The 19,659-nt window shown below is 45.3% G+C and overlaps 1 protein-coding gene across 4 annotated transcripts in view; it reads right to left on the bottom strand.

The window, feature by feature from the left end:
• ADAMTS3 (ADAM metallopeptidase with thrombospondin type 1 motif 3) overlaps positions 1-19,659 on the bottom strand; it is a 175,210-nt gene that overhangs the window by 38,183 nt on the left and 117,368 nt on the right. For all 4 annotated transcript variants that reach the window (XM_053256803.1, XM_053256804.1, XM_053256805.1 and 1 more), the window contains 7 exons: positions 12,368-12,451; positions 7,386-7,542; positions 6,553-6,658; positions 5,909-6,052; positions 2,929-3,061; positions 2,062-2,175; positions 848-993 (listed from right to left, as the gene is read on the bottom strand). In XM_053256803.1, coding sequence (XP_053112778.1) covers positions 848-993; positions 2,062-2,175; positions 2,929-3,061; positions 5,909-6,052; positions 6,553-6,658; positions 7,386-7,542; positions 12,368-12,451 — 884 coding nt within the window. The remainder of the gene's footprint in view (positions 1-847; positions 994-2,061; positions 2,176-2,928; positions 3,062-5,908; positions 6,053-6,552; positions 6,659-7,385; positions 7,543-12,367; positions 12,452-19,659) is intronic.

Below are 19,659 nucleotides of genomic sequence, written 5' to 3'. Positions count from 1 at the left end.
AGAAGTTGTACAAGCTAAGGGGGTTGTGCAACTTGTGAAGAAAGAGAGTCTTTAACAGAGGGCAGCTGGCCATCAAGAATGCCTCTCTGTGTGTCCTGGTCACTCTAACTTGCTATACTGTGGGTGCAACCAAGAGGTATTCACACAGAATCACAGAGATGGTGGCGATCAAAAGACCATCGTGTTCTACCCTCTACTGCAAGATAAGAACATCCAATCATCAGCCCACCACAGTCCAAACAAACTGGCCAGAGAGCAGGTGCATACTGGGCGGCCCTTTCGTCACACAAGGTGAGGTGGTTGCCTCAGGCAGCTAATCTCTGGGGCTCCAGCAGAATGGGCAAGATGCTCACAGCTGCCCTTGAAGCAACTCTTCAGGCCTGATCTGAGCCTTGCTAACTTTGCAAAGAGTGCCTCTCCTCACACTCCGTGCCAAGCGTGCAAGAAGCACAAGGAGAGAAGAGAATACTGCTGGCAACTTTCCCTCCTCCCTGCCCCCTGTGCCACTTACACAGTTTGCAAGGGTTTGTTTTGAAAGAGGGCTGGCCCCCACCAGGAGCGTGGACCAAAGCAGCATTTGGCCCCTTGCCTCAGGCACTGCAGTCTCTCAGACCACTCCTGGGTGCACAGAACAAAGGAGCAAGCAAGTTCCATGCTTAACTTATGCAGCCCATTCTCAAAGGCAGAGAGCATGTATGTCTGTTTACGTGCACATGTGAATCCTTTGCAGGGGGACAGACCTATGGCGCTTCCTTCAAGACCCACAGTAGTAAGGTTACACCCTCCTTATCGACATCCCCAGACCCTTTTGTGTGCAGAGGCTGAAGCAGACACACTTCTCATTTACATGGGATTGTTGCACTGCCGTGTTCTGAAGCGGACACCAGTCCCACACGTTCGTGAGCAGGAGCCAAATTTCGTCCAGGCCCCCCAGTTGCCATCTTGCTTCAGCTGGTTTGTATTCTTCCACATACAGTGACCTTTATAGCACCACTGGGAGGGAAATAAAGGTGGAAAAAAGGTTAGACTCTGGGAACTTAGTGTACCGTTAGTTTGCCCTGCAGAGGGCATCACAAAGAAGATCGCTCTTGCCCCGCTTCCAGCCCAGGAAAGCTGCAGAGAATCAGCTGCCCATTGAGCCTACTCTGACCGCTCTTTAATATCAGGTTGGTTGTAGAAAGAAGATCAGTTGTCCAGGCCTTGATAGATGCTGATCTGGTCTGCTTTACCAAGTTTTGGTGAGGAGTGGCAGAAGATCCTATCCTAGAGGTGCCCCACTGGGCTCTCAGGATTGCATCAGGCTAGGACTAGTGGATGATGGTGGGGGGTGTTGTAACAGTTTGCACAGATTCCTATCTTACCAGAAAAAAATCACTTGCCTCTGGTTCATTTCTGAGCACAGTGCTAAGTGCAGGTGCTGACCTACACTGCTTGAGATGCGGGCACCTGAAGGAACACCTACTCCTGACTCCACTTGCCCATGGACTCAGAGCATCTTTGGATCTCTGGGTGCCAAGGTGAGGAAAGTGATGGCCAGGGAGAAATCTTCTTAGTGGTGGTGTCCCACTTCCAGAATTTCCTTCCCAAGTGGTTCATCTAATACCCATGCTGCTACCTTTCCTGTGCCAGGTGAATGTGCGTTTTAAAAATTCTCCTAGACTATTAAAATCTTTTTTTTAAAAATGTAACATTAAAAATGCCATACTTTATACAGGAAAGCAGTCCCTTCTTTCTCCAACCATTCTAGACAATCTGAGAAATATGTTTGGTCAACTAAGACTTGGGCATGAAGCAAAAATTAAAGGGAAATACCTGGGCAGAATGAAATTTTAGTGGGTGAGGGCCACTGTATCCTCTAACAGGGATTCTCAGATGTTGTTCACTACAACTCCAAGCACTCCCAGCTACAGTGGCCTTTAGCTGGAGATTCTGGGAGTTGTAGTTAACAAAATCTGGGAATCCCTGTTGGAGGGAACACTTGTGATGGCCAAAATACACCCAACCTAAAATGTTGTCTCCATCTTTGTGCCTTGCAATATGATGTACTGCTTCCCTACTCACTTTGCTAGGGGCACATTCTGTCCCATCAAGCGGAGGTCCCTTCTTTGTCTTGCAGAAGTAGGGGTTGTCTGGATGGCTGCACCACAACTGCTTACAAGGGTCAAATGTTCGGAACTAAAAGAGGAAGATACCAAGGTACATTGTACTCATTTATCTGTACAGAATACGAACAATTGAATACACAGAGGACATAGTCAAGAAGGTCACAAAAATGGGCATACAGAATCAAATATATGTTTTTGAAACCTAAATGCGCCAGCTGCTTCAAAGCTATCTGAATGCATTTAGTGTTATTACAATGTTTCCTTTGATAATGCATAAATCATGCATTTCCCTAACATGAGGGTCACCGGAGTAATGGTAGAGCACATGTTTTCCATGTACAAAATCCAGTTAAAGGTTTCCTAGCAGGGCTAGCAAATGAGAACATTCACACAATCAAAAACTGTGTTCTACCCAGGTTTGGGAGCTGTGTGTGCTCACAATTTTTGGTTGTGTGGAAGCAAGGTAAGGGGAAAACCTGGGTAGAAGTGACTGGAGCTCTTCTCACGATTTCACTTACCCTCCCCACAGACGATCGGCCTCCCTTTCCTGGGCTGGCGGATCACCTGCCCAGACAACTGGCAGCTCACCCGACAGTTCCAGTGTGTGTGTGTGTGTGTGTGTGTGGTTTCAAGTGTATGGTGCATTATTGAGATCCCCCTCCCCACCAGGTGTGCTGCTGACACATGATCAAAAACATGAGTCCTCCTGCTTTGCATGCAGGAGTCCTCTCTCCATTCTTGCGCCCAATAATATGGCGCCTATTCAAGAACATCAACGGGTAAAAACTTCATTCAGTCTCACTAGTAACCACTGTGGACGTACCGCCGTGCACATTTTATAGCCCACTCCAAAATCAAAACGGCACTGTTCATCCATGGAATAATTGATCCCCGGCAGCTCAGGAAGTTTGGGCCAATCATGTTCAAAGGGGTCATCCAGGAGGCAGTCATAAGAGCTGTGGGAGGAAGCAGAAGACATGAGCGTATGAAGCTGCCTTTGCTGAATTGGACCATCTAGGCCAATGCTGTTTACTCTGATTTGGAGAAGTCCTTCTTAGCTCTGCTCTCTCAGATGCTTTAACTCAAGGGTTCCCAACTTGGGCCTACAGATGCTGTTGGACTACAACTCCCAACATGGTCTCCAACCACTGTGGCTGGGGGTTGTGGGCATTGTAGTCCAACAACATATGGGGACCCAAGATTTGTGAACCCCATGCTACAACTGGCAATGCCAAAGATTCAACCTGGATATGCCTGTATACAAAGTACATGCTCTTCTGCTGAGCTACGTTTCCTCCCTGAATGTTCAGCAGCAGACCCAGACATAGCTTATACTTCCATTAATTCTTAGTCCCGTTGATTATGTTCACACCCATGCACAATCCACGCTGAATGTGAGAACGTACCTTAACTCCATTAGGGAGATGCATGGAACAATATTTGTGTTCCGTTCCGAGCTCCAGCCTCTGTGCATGTGCAGCTGCTTTTTGTGTGGTGGTGTTAACCACACAAATGGCTGCCATGCATGCACAGAGGCCAGAACAGTGCCCTTTTGGAGTCCAAAATGGTGCTTGGAACACTCTAAATGGTCCAACTCAGAATGGGGTCATTCCGTTCTGAGTTCAGAACAGGCCCTTCACTTGAATGGCATTTTGTTTCAAGTTTGGAACACTCGAAACGGCCTGTTTCGAGTCTGAAGGTTCCAAGCTCAGAACGTTCTGCATATCCCTGAACTCCACCCATCTTTTTGCCTATTTATACAGTACTGTGAATTTGGGAGGAAAAAAGTTTGTCTCTGTGTCTGCCAATAAGCGGTTCCCAACACCAGAGGGAACTAGAAGGCTGATAAACTTAATAGCAGCATTCAAAGGACAGCTAAGTCAAGGGACTGCTGAACTTGGAATTAGTCAAGAAATATAACAGTGTCTCTTAAATGAAGGAAATAGCTGGTTTTCTTACAGCAAGCTGTGAATCCTTCCTGTTGGGCAAACTGTGTTGAGGATGGCCCAGTTTTGATTTTGTAACTCTGGGTTCTTTTTTCTTTTCTTTTTTAATTGGCTCTTTTAAAACGGATTTAGAAAGGGCTTAGTAAATGCCCTTAGGGATGGGTTGGACCACAGGGCCTTTTGCTTTCTCCCAGTTCTAAGACTGTGTTCAGCCACACCTAATGTCCTCTCTGCCAGTCCCCATAACACTAACAGGAAACAGAGTAGTGCCCCCTCCAATGACCTCTCCCTCTCCCAAAGTGTGAACATCCAATCAGGCAGGGGGGTGGCTGCTGAAGATGAGCTGGGGTGGTGGTGGAAAATGAGATGTAGGCATGTTGCTCATTCACTCCGCACTGCCCAGGCTGCCTCCCTCTCCCTCTGTGCTTGCCCTGCCCTGAGGAGCACGGACTGCCATTCACCCAGTTGGGAATAAAGATCCCCAACCGGGTGGGGGATTCCTATCCCCAGCTGGCCAAATGGCAGTCCATGCAGCTCAGGGTGGGGCAAGCACAAAGGGAGAAGGCAGCGGCAGGAAGGGTGAATACAGCTGTGGCTCGTTTTCTGCTTCCGCCCAGCTGTTTCTGCAACCCGGTGCACCAGATGCTTTACTCCCACACTTGAAAAATGTACTATATGATTGTCAAATTTGGATGGAGAGCCTCCTGGTCTATGCACTATGCCCCATGCCATGAGTTACTGGAGGCTGCAGTGTGAAGGAAGAAAGGGCAGTGCCATTTTTCCTGCATATGAGATGCCTTCACCACCTCTTCTCCCCATTAGTTTCCACTCAACCTGGCTATAAAGGTTTCCAGGTCAAAATGCCATCTTTGCAGGAGCAACAGTGAGACTCTGCCTTTGGATGTGTGGCTCTGCAGCCCTGCTCCAAGCATTCCTTCCTGTCAGTCTGCCCATCCCTCCATTGTCTTCCAATCCATCTGCTTCCATTCCAGTCTGCCATCTTCCCCATCAGCTCATCTGCCATCTGCCTGCTAACCTCCTTGATCCACGAACCAGGCACATTTCTTGGTCTGGATATTGGGTAGCAAGCAATTAACTACTGCAGATCTGTTCTGGCACGCCTTCCAACTCCCAATCCTTGTACTTCCTCTCCCACATACTCAATGGCTTGTACTTCCTCTCCCACATACTCAGTGGCCCAGTACTGCTGGTGCATTAGGCCCTGTTCAGAAAGCAAGCAGAACTTCCCCAAAGGGCTTGAAAGCTATCATGAATGGAAATGATGTGACTGGAGGAAGAAGGTACATTTTGGCAAATGCACAGTGAGGCCAGGGCATAGAAGTGTCAGGCAGGCAGTGGAGATGGAGGAATGCTTCAGGAAAAACTTTGCTGAATAAGAATGTCCTAAGGAAATACTTGAAGAGAGAGAGGGAAGAGACCCAGTGAATGCATTATATTTACACATTTGTATTTGATGAATACCAACGCAACACAGACACCCCATTCTCATGACCATGCATACCTGGGTATAGCCTCTGATCTGGATATGCATGGTTGTGTGAATGGGCATGTGTGAATGCCAATTATGCATACTCAGGCATACTCATATTTCATGTGAATGGAGTGAGATTCTTACAGAACCTGAACTACAAGACAACACATTTATTTACCAAAGGCTTTCATTGTTAGACCTCAACGTACTACAAGAATGAATATAAGGACCAAAAATAAAGACCCTTCGGGGGGAAAGAAAGGAAATATAACCAGATGAGTTTGTAAAAATCTCCTGGGAGTCTTCTAGAACAAGTCATAGAAACAATTCAGCACATCATCTGCTAGCTGCAGACTGGTCCTTACTGTATATATCGTTTGAGTTCCTGGCCACTGCACCGGGACCAATGGTATCGGTGGAAAGCTGCCTGCACCAATGGAGCCATGACACTCCCCATGGCAGTCTCATCCCCACACCTGTTCCCTTGTCCGTCGTGTTCCATTCCTAGCCTGGAAGCAAAGAATTAATGCATAGTGGGGAGAATTAATATCAGAATTAATAGATAGTGGGGATGGGGGAATAGGCCCTTGTGCTGTTATTGCAGGATAGCAGGGGTTTATTGGCTCTGAGTGGGTCACAAAGTGGAGGGCCACTTCGAGCAGTGGGTGGAGGGTGAGGGACCACATCTCAGCCTCCTCAGAGTTCCCCTCTTGACCACAGCCCTCCTGGATGGCAACTGGAGGGCCTGGTCATGCACATCAGGAGGCCAGAATTTGTCTAGGGACTTCCAGTGTATAACTCTCATTACCATATTTATCCAAATACAAGACGACCCTGAAATTTAAGATAAGCCTCTTTAAAAATAGAGATTAAATACAGGTTATGCCCTTATTTACCCCATAAGAAGAAGACTCTGAATTGAAGATGACCCTCTGATTGCTAACATGAAAGAACTTGGGGGGGAAACAAATCTCGAATTCAAGTAAATACAGCATAAAGCAAGACTTACACATGACCAGTTTCATGGGCAACCACAAAAGCTGAAGAAAATCCATCTTCATGGTTAAGAGTGCAGCTTCTGACAGGGTGACACATGCCTGTGACAGGAGCGTATCCTATGGAAAGTTTGAAAGAATAAAAAGTCACCATGTTTGTTAACTCAAAGGGTCTTGCAGTTTCCTGGCCCAAAGGACAAGTGTATATGAAAGTGAAGGACTCTTCTGTACAACAGAAAAATACATATTTCTCAGACATTAGAATTGCTCAGCAGCCTCTGGAAGACTGTGAGGCTGTTCTTACGATCAGTCTAAACTGGACTAGGAAAGCCAAGCCTGGTCTTTACTGATCGTAAGAACCACTAGGAGCCACACAGCTCCCAACGGTAGCATGGTGGCAAACCCTGCAAAGAGGCCAGCCTCATAACTGGGGTTAAGAGAGCAAGCGTAAAGCTGATTTACATGAAGAGAGGCCACTGGTCCATCATGCTCGACACTGAAATTCTTCAGGATTTCAGACAGGAGTCTTTCCCAGCCCTACCTGGAGATACCAGAGATTGAACCTGGAACCTTCTACATGCAAAGCAGATGCTCTACCACTGACTTACAGCTGCATCATATTTTGATTACTAATTATAAGAATATAAAGACAGTCCTGCTGAATAAGACAAAAGATCTACCTAGTCTGGAATTCTGCTTTTAGAAGAATGGGGCTGGAGTTTAGTGGTGTATATGGTTAGCATAAACTATTGTTTGAACTAATCTGAACTAATTCTTTAAGTAAGGTTTTGCAGACAACATGTTTTTTTTTCTTTTAATGTCTGTATATGAGTTCTGATCACAATACCTTGCATTCCAGCTGGTCCAAAATCTTGCCTGGTTAGAAAGATGGCATGGTCGTGGTGCTCAGAATGGCTGGGGTCTGCTCTCTGTTGCTGGTATGCCCAACGGCACACATTCTCTAGGCTCCTTGATGGGTTTCCTCGCTCAATGAGACTGATAGACTAAAACAATGCAAGATATAAACCAGGTCAGAGACTGCTACCTTGTTTTTCCTGGGCGCTTTCAAGACTAGCTGCTCAACAGCAGCAAAATGCCTCAGTTCGGGCAAGTCGTATTTGAAACGTAAACAGCAAAGGGAGCAGTCTCGCAGCAACTAACAACCCAAGAAAATAGCAACCTTTTAAAGCCAGATACACAACATCCTAGCTCTATATTGCAGTGATTAAATTTGAAACAAGGCTTTGCAAATGTGAACGGCACCCTGCTGTCCGTGTAGGGCAGGCCTGCTCAACTTAGGCCCCCCAGCTGTTTTTGGACTACAACTCCCATAATTCGCAGCCACAGCAGCCAATAGCCAGGAATTATGGGAATTGTAGGCCAACATCTGCAGGAGGGCCGAAGTTGAGCAGGCCTGGTGTAGGGACTGTGGTGTCATGATGCAGGAAAGTGTGGAAGCACTCTTCTGAGATTCGTCCTGACCCCATTGTAGGGTCTAGTCTGGAAAGTGCCCTGGTACAGAGGTCTGGAAATTAAAGTCACATTTTGGAGTGTGATATTATAAAACCAACAGGGTCCTCCATCTATGAATTAAACTAAATCCCAGTGATTGGGGAAACTGTACTATGGCCCAGGATGCATGGATTAGAACTACTTCTTTGCCATCCTCCTGGAGTGACTTTTTAAATCTTTCACAAGAACAAATGCACTCATGTGAGGCCTTAACACCGTGCATATGCTAAATATGCTAAATAAATAAATAAAAAGGGGAAACACTCTCTCTTGTCTCTCACATGCTGCAAGAGGAAGTGTACAAAGATGACAGAAGAGTGAATAAAAAACCATCTGAGCTTATGATCATCCCAACCTCCATATAATAGCAGCAACAGTGAGGCCTAGCATTCACTGAAGTGGTAATCTTGTGTCTGGACTGTACCAGTTCAAGTGGGGGGACAGCTCATATGATCAAATGCCTCTCTCTCTCTCTCTCTCTCTCTCTCTCTCTATATATATATATATATATATATAAAATATTTTGAAGCATTTGGGCAAAATAAAGTCACTCTGCAATTACCTACAGATACCGTATTTTGCATACAGAATCCAGCCACTTAAATTAGCTGAATGCACTACTTTTTACACTGAAATATGCTGGGTGAATTTTGTGTGTGTGCATTTTTAGAACAAATTCTGAATATAATAATCATATCTTAACTATTATTGCTCTCAACAGATTTTAACTCTCAATAATCAGATCAATAATTCAAAAATATGCCCAAGAAAAGCAGAATATCTTAGATTCAAATTAACTATAATTCAAATTTACTATGTATGGTAATTATCAGGGATGTGCTGAAATGTGATTCAGCATCTGAATTGCCAGTACAATCCCTTTTAAAATAAGGGCTTCCACTGCCCCTTTAACAAGGAGGCGAGCAGCCCCACACCTGCTCCTCCTCCCACTCGCCGCCACTTTTGCAACCCCAGCGCTCTTCCTGGATATCTTCGCGCACTGGCGAGGCCTCTCCCAGCTGCCCCGCGGGTGATGCCGGCACGCAGAGCAAGTATGGATCTGCTCTCCTCCTTGTTAAAGGGGTGGTGGACGCCCTCATTTTAAAAGGGACTGTGTTGGCGATTCAGATGCCGAATCATGTTTCAGCACATCCCTAATAATTATTCAATATAACTAATAATGTTTGAAGTTGAATCCTGCAAATTTAAAACTGTTCTTTTAGTTCCCTTCTGCAAGCATATTAATAAAAAATTATCTCTCTATAATATATTTCTCTTAAACATACCTGTTGCTAATCCCATGTATGGCAGCTCTCACAGGAGTTCGTGAGCAGCTCCTGAACAGTGGTGGGGATGGGCAGATGGCGGCCAGGCCGGAGGGCAGTGAGGGAAAGAAATGGCCAGGCCGGTGGGCAGTGAGGGAAAGTGGACTGGGAGGGGGGAAACGGACTGGGGCTGAAGGAAGTGGAGAGGAATGGACTGGGGCTGAAGACAAAATGAACATAGCGGGGGGAGAGACAGGGAGAACTAGGGGCACAGATGCTCTGTGCTGTATCAGCTAGTTACATATATTTCAGTTCTTTAACTTTCCTACAAGTGTAATCTACGCAAAATGGCGTTGCTTGGTCAACTATGGGGCTCGCCTCCTTGTATGGGTATATATAAATTCCTCCTCATAGGAAACTTGATGTACAGGAGAAAGTTCTAGTCTAGCTTTCTCTATGATATACTAGTGGTCCATGTGCAGGATTCCACCCCCCATATGACACATATGAGCCTCTCCGCTGTAATTTGAAGTGGTACAATCCAGACACAGGTTTAGTACCTCAGTGAGGACTAGAGCAGTGTCACAGTATCAACATGAGTTCTATGTACTGGAACCAATTTTGTTGTGTTGCAAACTGAAGAATTGCAGTTTGGTCCTTTTTCAGCATTTTTGGAGCATAATTCAGGGACTGAGGTTTCACAGGCATGCCTTACGGAGGCTGAACAAGTAAGTGACATATTGCATTAACATGGAATCAAAATCAATGTGTGCTAAAGCGGTAATACTGACAAGCACTTAGATTTTTTTTTTTTAAATGAAAGAGACAGTACATGTGTGGGTGACCTACCCTTCCAAATGTAAATTTAAAAGCAAATTCAAATCTCATTAGATTTAAATTTAATGAGAGGGATGGCACATGGGTGGATGGCCTGTTCTTCAAAATGCACGTGTTGCATGGGTGCCATACATTCCAAGGCTGCATGTGTGGATGACCAGTCCTTCCAAATTCAAAAGTGCTATACTGTATGATAGGGTGGATTCAGAAAATAAACTCCCCCAGCAATGTCCAAAATCCACCATTTCCCCACTATTTTTCATGGGGAAACTTTTTTAAAGAACAAATGAGCCACAAAATTACTCCTTCAAAATGGTAGCTGGAAATGACCTTGGAGGTCATTTCCGGCCACCCCAAAATTGCAGCTATGTGGAAATTAACCCTTTCTCCCACATATATGCCGAGGGAGGGTATCAGTTACCCAATTGCAGATACGCAGAACTGCGGATGTCAGATCTGCAAATAGCGAGGTTTGCCTGTACATTCTTCATCCAACTAATGAATTTGGGAGTCTTCTCTGTGGAAAAGAAACTACATATGGAATAAATGGCCAGTAAGCAAGACAGCTGTTCATCTGGCACATCTGGAACTGCACAGCTGAGCTTTGCTTACATTCCAGATGGCCGGGGGAGACCGCATCACTCTTGTAAGATATATCTGGGGGGAGTGACACATGCACACACAGCCGCTGGCATTCTCCTAAGCAGGCCTGAAAAACACCATATATACACAAGTGGTGTGTGTCCAAGTGCAGAGGCAATAAATATTTATCAACATTGAGGAAATCGATGGAGTATTCTTTTCACCCACCCAAGAAGTTTTTCACCATGCTCTTAAATAATATAATAATGTTATATAAAAATAACTGCTCTGTGTGTACCTAAGTATCTTTCTAGCAAAACCCATGAAGCTTTCTTTCTTTCTTTCTTTTTTTTGCAGAAACAGAACGAGCTGGTAGAACTGTGAAATGAAATAGTTCTGGATTGCAAGTACACTTTGGATTGCAGGTGTGTGTATCTAGAGTATCTTGAATGCTCTCCCATGTAAATAATTGTTGGCATATTACAATCCAGGACATCAGAGAGGGACGTTTAGTGTAGCCTTATCTCAGATATGCTAGTTTACTACATGCAAGGAACTTTTTACATGGGGATCATTCTTAAATGCAACCAGACATTTGCAGCCTGAAATGGTATAGTCCATAATTCTACCAGCTCGGTCTATCATCTCATTCTGTATAATGTGGAGTACGCCTAAGGTATAGGAGTGCTAGATTAGATCTATGTTTTCTGAGACATGGGGGTGGCTTTAGGCTCTTTCAGGAAGGGAAACAACTAGTTTAGATCCCTTTGGCATACGGTATGTTGTGAGACATACCTATAGGGCCAGATGTACTTCTGGGACCTTGTGGTTTATAGGCTGGGGATGATGGGAGTTGTAGTTCAACAGCAGCTGGAGAACCACAGGTTGACGATCCCAGAGCTATACCCAAACTAGGCCTTTCCCCCAACCAAACTAGAAAGGCACAGACAAGATTTTTTTAAAAGAGAGTCATGGCCCCTATTCTAATGTGTTAGAACTAGGCTTCTGCCTCTATCACTTGCTTTCTGTCAGGGCAAAACCAGATATTAAACAGGTGGTGGTGGCTCCCCCCTGCCCCTCTACTTTAAGCAGCTGCAGGGACTTTGTTTTTTACTGGAGCAGCAGCAGCAGCAGCACGGAAGGTGGTGGTTTTTAACCCTTTCTCTCCGTGCTGTTTTCTGGGTCTAAACCGCATCTCACTCTTGAAAGCTGCTACAAGCCTACCAGCAGGAAAAAATACAGCTGGACGCGTAGTGCCTGAACCTTTACTGCTACAGGGCTTTCAACGGACATTTAGATCCAGAAAACAGTAAAAGGTTAAATGCCCCTTCCCAGCACAATTTCTCACATCAGAGTCAGATTCCCCCCCCCATCCCGCCCGCCAAAACTGTTTTAAACGCTTTTTTAAAAGACTCCAGAGAAGTGATTACAGATTTTCTGTGTCGCATCTGTTTTGGCTTTAAAAGGTCATTAGCTGTCTATCACCCCATTCCTGCCCTGCGCGCGTGCGCGCGCACACACACACACACACACACACACACCCCGTTCCAGTTGATACAGGAACACATACTAATGTCCCAGAATAATCAGAATGAGAAAAGAGACAGATGAACCCTAACCCTGGTTTATTTACCTTGGTATAGCCCAACATCATCATACGAACCAGCACAACATTTATGTGGACTCCTAAAGATTCATCATGGTAAATCTCATTCACCTGTGAGCAAGAGAGAGAAGAACCGTAAATGATATTTACATTTATAGCCCTTTATCCTAAGACCCCAGGGTGGTTAACAATAAGTTAAAAAGAATTCAATAAAAACATAATAAACAGAAAAAATGCAGTTAAAAATTTAAAAAGCACAAAGGACCAGCTCATTGGCTAAAAGCCTGGATAAAAAGGCCAGTCTTCACTTTCCTCCTAAAGGCTGGGAGACAGGGAGCGATGCGGGTCTCAAATGAAAGTGAGTTCCATAACCTGGGGGCAATCACCGAGAAGGCCCTGTTCCATGTGCTTGGCAAATGGGCCTCAGCAGGTGTTGAGAGGGCAGAGCAGAGCCCTCGCAGCCGATCTAGTCAGGTGAGTAGATTCAGCTGGGAGCATAATACTAGATCAAAGGAAAACAGTGGCTGGCATTCTTCACAGTGGAATGTCAACATTATGGATCCCCCAGGGTCACTGCTCAATTCGAAAGACAGCCTTGACAGGGCAGTGTCATGTCAGCTACATGAATTACTTCCAGGCAGTTGTGCAGTGCCACTTCCATTGGAAACAATGGAAGAAACACTTAAGGAAGCTATTCTCGCAACCAGACGGAGCTAAGGGAGCATAGCCCAGTTTCTGCAGCTTGTGAGAACCAACGGGCTTTAGGGCAAGCCCGGTGGCTCCACGGCGCCAAGCCTGCTTGTGTAGCCACCCTCTTAAATGAAATTAAAGGAGCGCGCGACCTCGGTTTGTTTGGTCATGTGTCTGCTGTGGCTGCTTGCAACCACGGTGGACACACTCGGGGGGGAAGGGGGATCCCAGGAATGCACCACATGGCAGCACTTTCCTTCACCTGACCCCCAGAGCTGCCGGGCAAGATGAGACAAGGCACAGGAGTCCAGCCCCCACTTGTCTGGGTGGGTGATTCACCCGCCCTGCGAAGGCTACGTGATTGTCTATGGGGAGAGCGGGTCAAAGCTGCTCTCCCCGCAAACCTCCTCCCAGTGCGTCACACTGCTCATGTGAAGGGCCTCCAGGACTGCCTGGAAGTGGGTTTAAGTCATTCACCAACTGCCGCTCCATGCTACGCCTTCGGGGCTGCCTTTCAAGTTATGCGGCAGCCCTGGTGGGTCCCTAACGCGGGCGTTTTGCTGTGCAGAACGTTGGCCACTGATTTTGAACGTTATAATGTTTGCAGGTGGTGCCAAGGGAGTATAAAGCTGTCCTTTGCTCCTTTTAAACTTCTAGCTGTATTTGTTCTGTTTTTATTGAATTGCTTTTTAACTTGCTGTTAACCGCCCTGAAGTCTTAGGATGAAGAGCAGTATATACATATAAATATAACTAACTAACTAACTAACTAAATACCATTCTTAGGATGAAGGGCAGTATATAAATAAATATGTATACAGTGGTCCCTCGACTTACGAAGATAATCCGATCCGAACGCACGTTCGTAGGTCGGAATTTTCGTAAGTCGAAAAGCGCATCCACGGAGGTCCGGAACACTCGTAAGTCGAGGAAACCGCATCTAAAAATTCGTAGGTCGAGGAAGCCGCATCTAAACCGGCAACGACTTCGGTATTTTTTGTCGTTCGTATGTCGAAATCTTCGGATGTCAAGTGCTTTGTAAGTTGAGGGACCACTGTATGCATGTGTCTGTGTGTGTACACACAGACACACACTCTCAGTAAAGGAGACACACAGCCCCCCTTTTGTACTCATGCAGGCTGCTCCCTGACTCTCCACCCCCACAATAAGTACTTCCCCTGAATTGTATATGACTTGTAAAGGCTTCAGCACTGCTGACTCCCTGCCACCATGTGGCAAGAAATTCCCTGGACTCTTCCATGGTTATTCAAGGGCTACATCTAGGTGCTTCAGCTACCCAGAACCAGAAAGAACCCCACTCCCCAATGGTTCTGTTCCCGGTGTCTCCTAAGAATTGTTGTGCTTCTCTCACTGGGCTCAGGGAGGCTGAACAATATCATTTCTTGCAGTAGTTGCTTCAGTTTGGGGCAAAGAGGCAGTTACACAATTCTCCTTCCACAGAAATCTTCTCTTTTCCTCTGGCTTTTTTTTTTTTTTAAATTATTATTATAATAGTTTCTGTGGAATGATGAATGTCTGTCAGGAAAACATTGACCCAATGACTTTTTGTTCACAAATGACATGTCTCGGAACCAATCTTCTGTAAAAGAGTATGTATGGGGCTATTCTCAAGAGCGGCAAAAATGGGGCTAGGAGAGCCTAGCCCGATTTTCACTGCTCGTGGCTTACAAGCAGCTAGCCCACTTTTGTAGCCCTCCCTCAAGCCCGGGTTTGTGGAGTGAGAGGTTTTGAAAGTAGCTTGTAAGTGTGCAGAACAGGAAACAGCAAACCACAAGCAGTTGTCATCAAAACACACAATTCTGATGCCCTTAACATCAAAAGATACCAGTATGTCTCCACAGTGACTCTAGTTTATGATCAAAGGAGCAAAAGTGAGCTAAACACAACCTGAAAAAGGCAACAGACTCACAAATACATCAGAGACTGTTCTCTCTCTCTCTCTCAAGTCCATATTGACTGAGGCATGATTCAAAGTGGAAAAACTCTACAGGTCAAAGACTCCGTTACATCTCCCATAGTTCTTGGAGGCAATCTGGCTCCCTAAGGCATAAGAACTGCTGAACCCTTTTAAATGTTTCAATCGAAGGTGGTTTTGAAAGGTTCATGAAGAAAGGCCATCACCTTCTCAAAGATGCAGACACATTGATTCCCATCCTCTGCACATGAAGCATTTTTCATGGTGAGAGGGGCAGGCTACAAATCAGACAGCTTATTGGCAAGGAAAAACTTCAGACTTAGAGAAGAGGTACTACAGAAAACCTTTAAAATAAGTCTTGTCCACCACAGGTACATCTGCAGACTGAAGGTGACTCTGCGAGATAAAATGGCAGATGGCTTTGAAACAGCTCCTTAAGAAAGATCCTGAAGGGTGTAACAATTATCAGCCAGTTGCAAATATCCCTTTCTTGGGCAAGATGCTTGACCTAGTAGTGGCCATCCAGACTCTCCTGCATGAGGTTATCTGGAAACATTTCAATTTGGTTTGAGGCTTGGTTTTGGAACCCAAAGTACTACCCAAGTCAGCCTCATGTACCAAGAGGGGGAAAAGAGGAACATAGGAAGCTGCCTATCAGACCATTAGTCCATCTGGCTCAGTACAGTCAACATTGACTGGCGGTAGTTCTCCAAGGGCTTCAGGCAGGAGTCTTTCCCAGCCCTACCCGCAGTTGCCAGGATTTGAAGCTGGCACCCTGTGCATGCAAAGCAGGTGATGTACCTCTGAACTACAGTCCCATCCCCTGGATTCTGACCTTGTGAATTCTCTCACTCCTGAGCATCATCTTTGCTCCTGATAAGATGACCAGCAGGTGACAAAAGCCCATTCAATTGGCCTCATGCACACAGTTATGGTAAGAATTGAGCCACTGTAGGGTGTGGGAACGTGCCACGGGGAAGCAGCTCCTGTGTCACTGGAAACACATGTGAACAGGGCCAATGTGGCTAAAGGAAGGGGTTGCACAGGCAAATGTGCACATCCTCATCTCATGAGTAACATGCCCCTGGAAAATGGCTATTAGAGGGGCCCTCTAGCCAACCTTTTCTCAAAGCAGTATTGGACGGCTGATGTGGCATAATGCCCACAAGGAATCAAGGTGCGTTTTGTCACATTGCCTATTTTCTCACACGACTCCATCCACAATAAAAGGAACAGGTGAACCATTCCATTCAGTATCAGTGGTGCCCAGAGTCTTCCATCTGTTCACTGACAGCAGTTATGGATCTGTCAGAGTCCTGTTGCTTATGGCCATGCTTAAAAGGGTGTGCACACAAGACACAAAAATTACAATGACTTGTTTTTTAAAAAAACAAAAACACCTTCTTTATTCAAGGGCACCAAAGCCCACGGAGGCTATACCACTCCCCATAGCAACCATAACTTCTTAAATTTTTGTCTTGATATTTCAGTTTCTCCATTACTAAAACTTGGTATCTGAAAGCATCAAGAAGGGGGGGGGGGAATCTGGATATAATAAACTGGATATAAGAAAAGACAGAAACAGAAAATCAGAATGTGATAGCAGATCTTAAAAGGGGAAGAATATCTAACACACATTTAATCTTTGGGCATATACCATGTCAGCAATAGAGGGAGCTATTACTTTATATAACTAAATGTGAGTCTCTCTCAGTGTATAGACCTACCAAAATCTGTTTGGAGAATAAAAAGTCAATTAAGTGGCTAGCAGAGTGAAGTTTGCTTGTGCTAACTCTCAAAAGTCAATATTATGAAGACATCTAAAATGGAAGAGTCAATAATCCTCTAATACAAAAGTCAATCTAAGAGATAGGTTTTGAACAGATGAATATCCATCATGACTTATTGATCTAAGCAAAGCAAGAACACTATAAAGAGGTTCAATCTAAGAACAGAGACCTATGCCTGGGACTAGGCTCTTTCCAACTGCAGCAGTTGCTATGGGCCTGGTCTAGCCAGAATAAGATGGAAATAAGGTAACAGAATTGGCTGTACAGCTTTAGGCAGCAGGAAGGAACCCAGCTTTTTAGAGTTATATTCGATATATTTATATGATATAAATATATATATATAATATTTATATATATTTATATTTTTTGAAAAAAATCTCCTTGCAAAGTAGAAAAGCAGCAGAGAAGCCAGGAGCAGGCTGGATTAGAATTATTTCCTTTAATTTGCTATCCTTCTGTTTCAGGGAAACATATTCTATTGGAGGGGATTAAAAATGGTATTAAGGCTATGCATCAGAGGCCCCGATCCTGATGAATTTGCAGCACCTCTCCACTTCGGTGTTGAGTAGAGGCTGCCACTTCTTGAACTGCCATTTCTGTGCAGTTCTTCACATTTCTGGAGCTGGGGGAATGACTCTGACTGGAACCAGAGCCCGTGGGATCAGTTGGGAAGTATGTGGGAGACTTCTGAGAACTGTAGCTCCTCCCAGCACTCTCCCCATGAGGATAGCATTGAGAAAAGCAGCTGTTCTCAGAGATCCCTGCACACCATCCTGCTATCCCCTTTAAGCCTTCCCATAATCCCATGGGCTCTGATTCCATAAAGAAGGCTTGCTTCCCAGAGCCAGAAATGGCAGGTACTGCACGGAGGTGGCCGCACAGGGAGTGCCCACTTCTGCAGGGCACTGGGCAGGTATTACCTATTTGTCAGAATTGGATATCCCAACACACAGGCCTAAATGGCATCCGACATCCACAACTGGAAATGAAACAGTCCATTCTACTACCTCACAGTTTTACTAGGAGGAGAGCTGGTCTGGTGGTGCCAAGCATTAATTGTCCCCTCTGCTAAACAGGATCTGCCCTGGTGTGCATTTGAATGGGAGGCTCCAAGTGTAAGCACTGTAAGGTATTCCCCTTAGGGGACAGGGCCACTCTGGGAAGAGCACCTGCATGCTTGCATGCAGAAGGTTCCAAGTTCCCTCCCTGGCATCTCCAAGATAGGGCTGAGAGAGACTCCTGCCTGTAACCTTGAAGAAGCTGCTGCCAGTCTGTGTAAACATTACTGAGCTAGATGGACCAAGGGTATGACTCCGTATATGGCAGCATCCTATGTTCCTAAGTACCACTCATTCCCTTGTACATGTGGGCCAGGCTGTGGACATAGCTTCATACTTGGATGAGTATCGCCCCGGCCTGCTGAATTTGCTGCAGTCTTCTTTCAAAGCTGGTGGGATGCACATGCCTGGATCGAGGCCATATCTTCAATAATCAACCTCACAGCTCATCATAATGCAGTTAAACAGAGACAAGGATATTCATGGTTTGACTGGTCCTGTAGATGTGAGGGCAAGAAATCTCCCCCACCCCCAACCACACACCCTTTCAGGCAAATAGTCTGGCTCATGGGAATGACCCTTCTGGATCTATGCGCTCTGCATGCACCCCTGGCTAAAGGCTGCAGCCTGTTCTGCATGGCCTGATCCAGGACAATAGTAGTAGACACTCTGGCCTTTGCTGTGGGATGATTTGGACCTTGCACTGGCTCATATTGCAGAGGACATGACATATTGGCCTTCCCTCTTTTATAATTCTACGCACTCTAAAAGCAGAGATGCTCCAGGCTGTCAGGGAGGGAGGAGGAAACAAAGAAATGAAAACAAGACTTTCCTGGATGGATGAACAAGTGGTTGAGATAGTTCAGTGGAGCAAGACATGATCAACCTCATCCCTGCTAAAAACAGAGATGAATCCTACCAACCAGGGTTTGTTGGTTTGTTTTGCACAGTTACTGGCTCAACTAATCAGAATGATGGAATGAATGAAGAAACAGAGATTTCACAGTTCTGCATCCACAGATCACAGGATCTAGCATTAAAGCCCTAAATCAGGGGTTTCCAACCAGCAGTATTCCAGATGTTGCTGAACTACAACTCCCATCATCCCCAGCCACAATAAATTGTAGCTGGGGATGATGGAAGTTGTAATTCAGCAAGATTTGGAGTATCGCTGGTTGGGGATCCCTGTCCTAAACAGTTGGGACCAGAGTATTTGAAGGACTGCCTTCCACCACATCAGTCTGCCCACTCTATAAGATCATCTAGAGAGGCCTTCTTGCATATTGTGGTGTAGTGGTTAGAGTGTTGGACTATGACCAGGGAGATATGAGTTCAAATCTCCATTCAGCCATGAAACTCACTGAGTGACTCTGGGCCAGTCACTTCTCTCTCAGCCTAACCTACCTCACAGGGTTATTGTGAGGATAAACTTAACCACGTACAGCACTCTGGACTCCTTGGAGGAAGAGCGGGATATAAATGTTAATAATAGTAACAACCACCACCACCATCTTGGGAAGGACTCGATGTCTGGATAAAACAAACCAGTCAATAACACCTGTCTGTGTAAACAGGAAATAATAATAATATTATTCCAATTCCAAAACAACTTGAAGAGCACCTCAACACCATAGGAGCCACAGAAATCACCATCAGCCAATTACAAAAAGCAACTTTACTGGGAACAGCCTATATTTTGTGATGATATCTATAATAACCAACAGTTTGATGATAAAATTCAGCCATCCCAGGTCCTTGGGAAGGACTCAAAGTCTGGATAAAACAAACCAGTCAATAACACCTGTCTGACTGTGTAAACAAGAAATAATATTACAATGCTTTAAGA

This window comes from Hemicordylus capensis, chromosome 5 (assembly GCF_027244095.1).
Source record: "Hemicordylus capensis ecotype Gifberg chromosome 5, rHemCap1.1.pri, whole genome shotgun sequence".
Classification (NCBI taxonomy): domain Eukaryota; kingdom Metazoa; phylum Chordata; class Lepidosauria; order Squamata; family Cordylidae; genus Hemicordylus; species Hemicordylus capensis.
The sequence above is the reverse complement of the archived record's forward strand: the minus strand, read 5'-3'. Positions and strand labels throughout refer to the sequence as shown.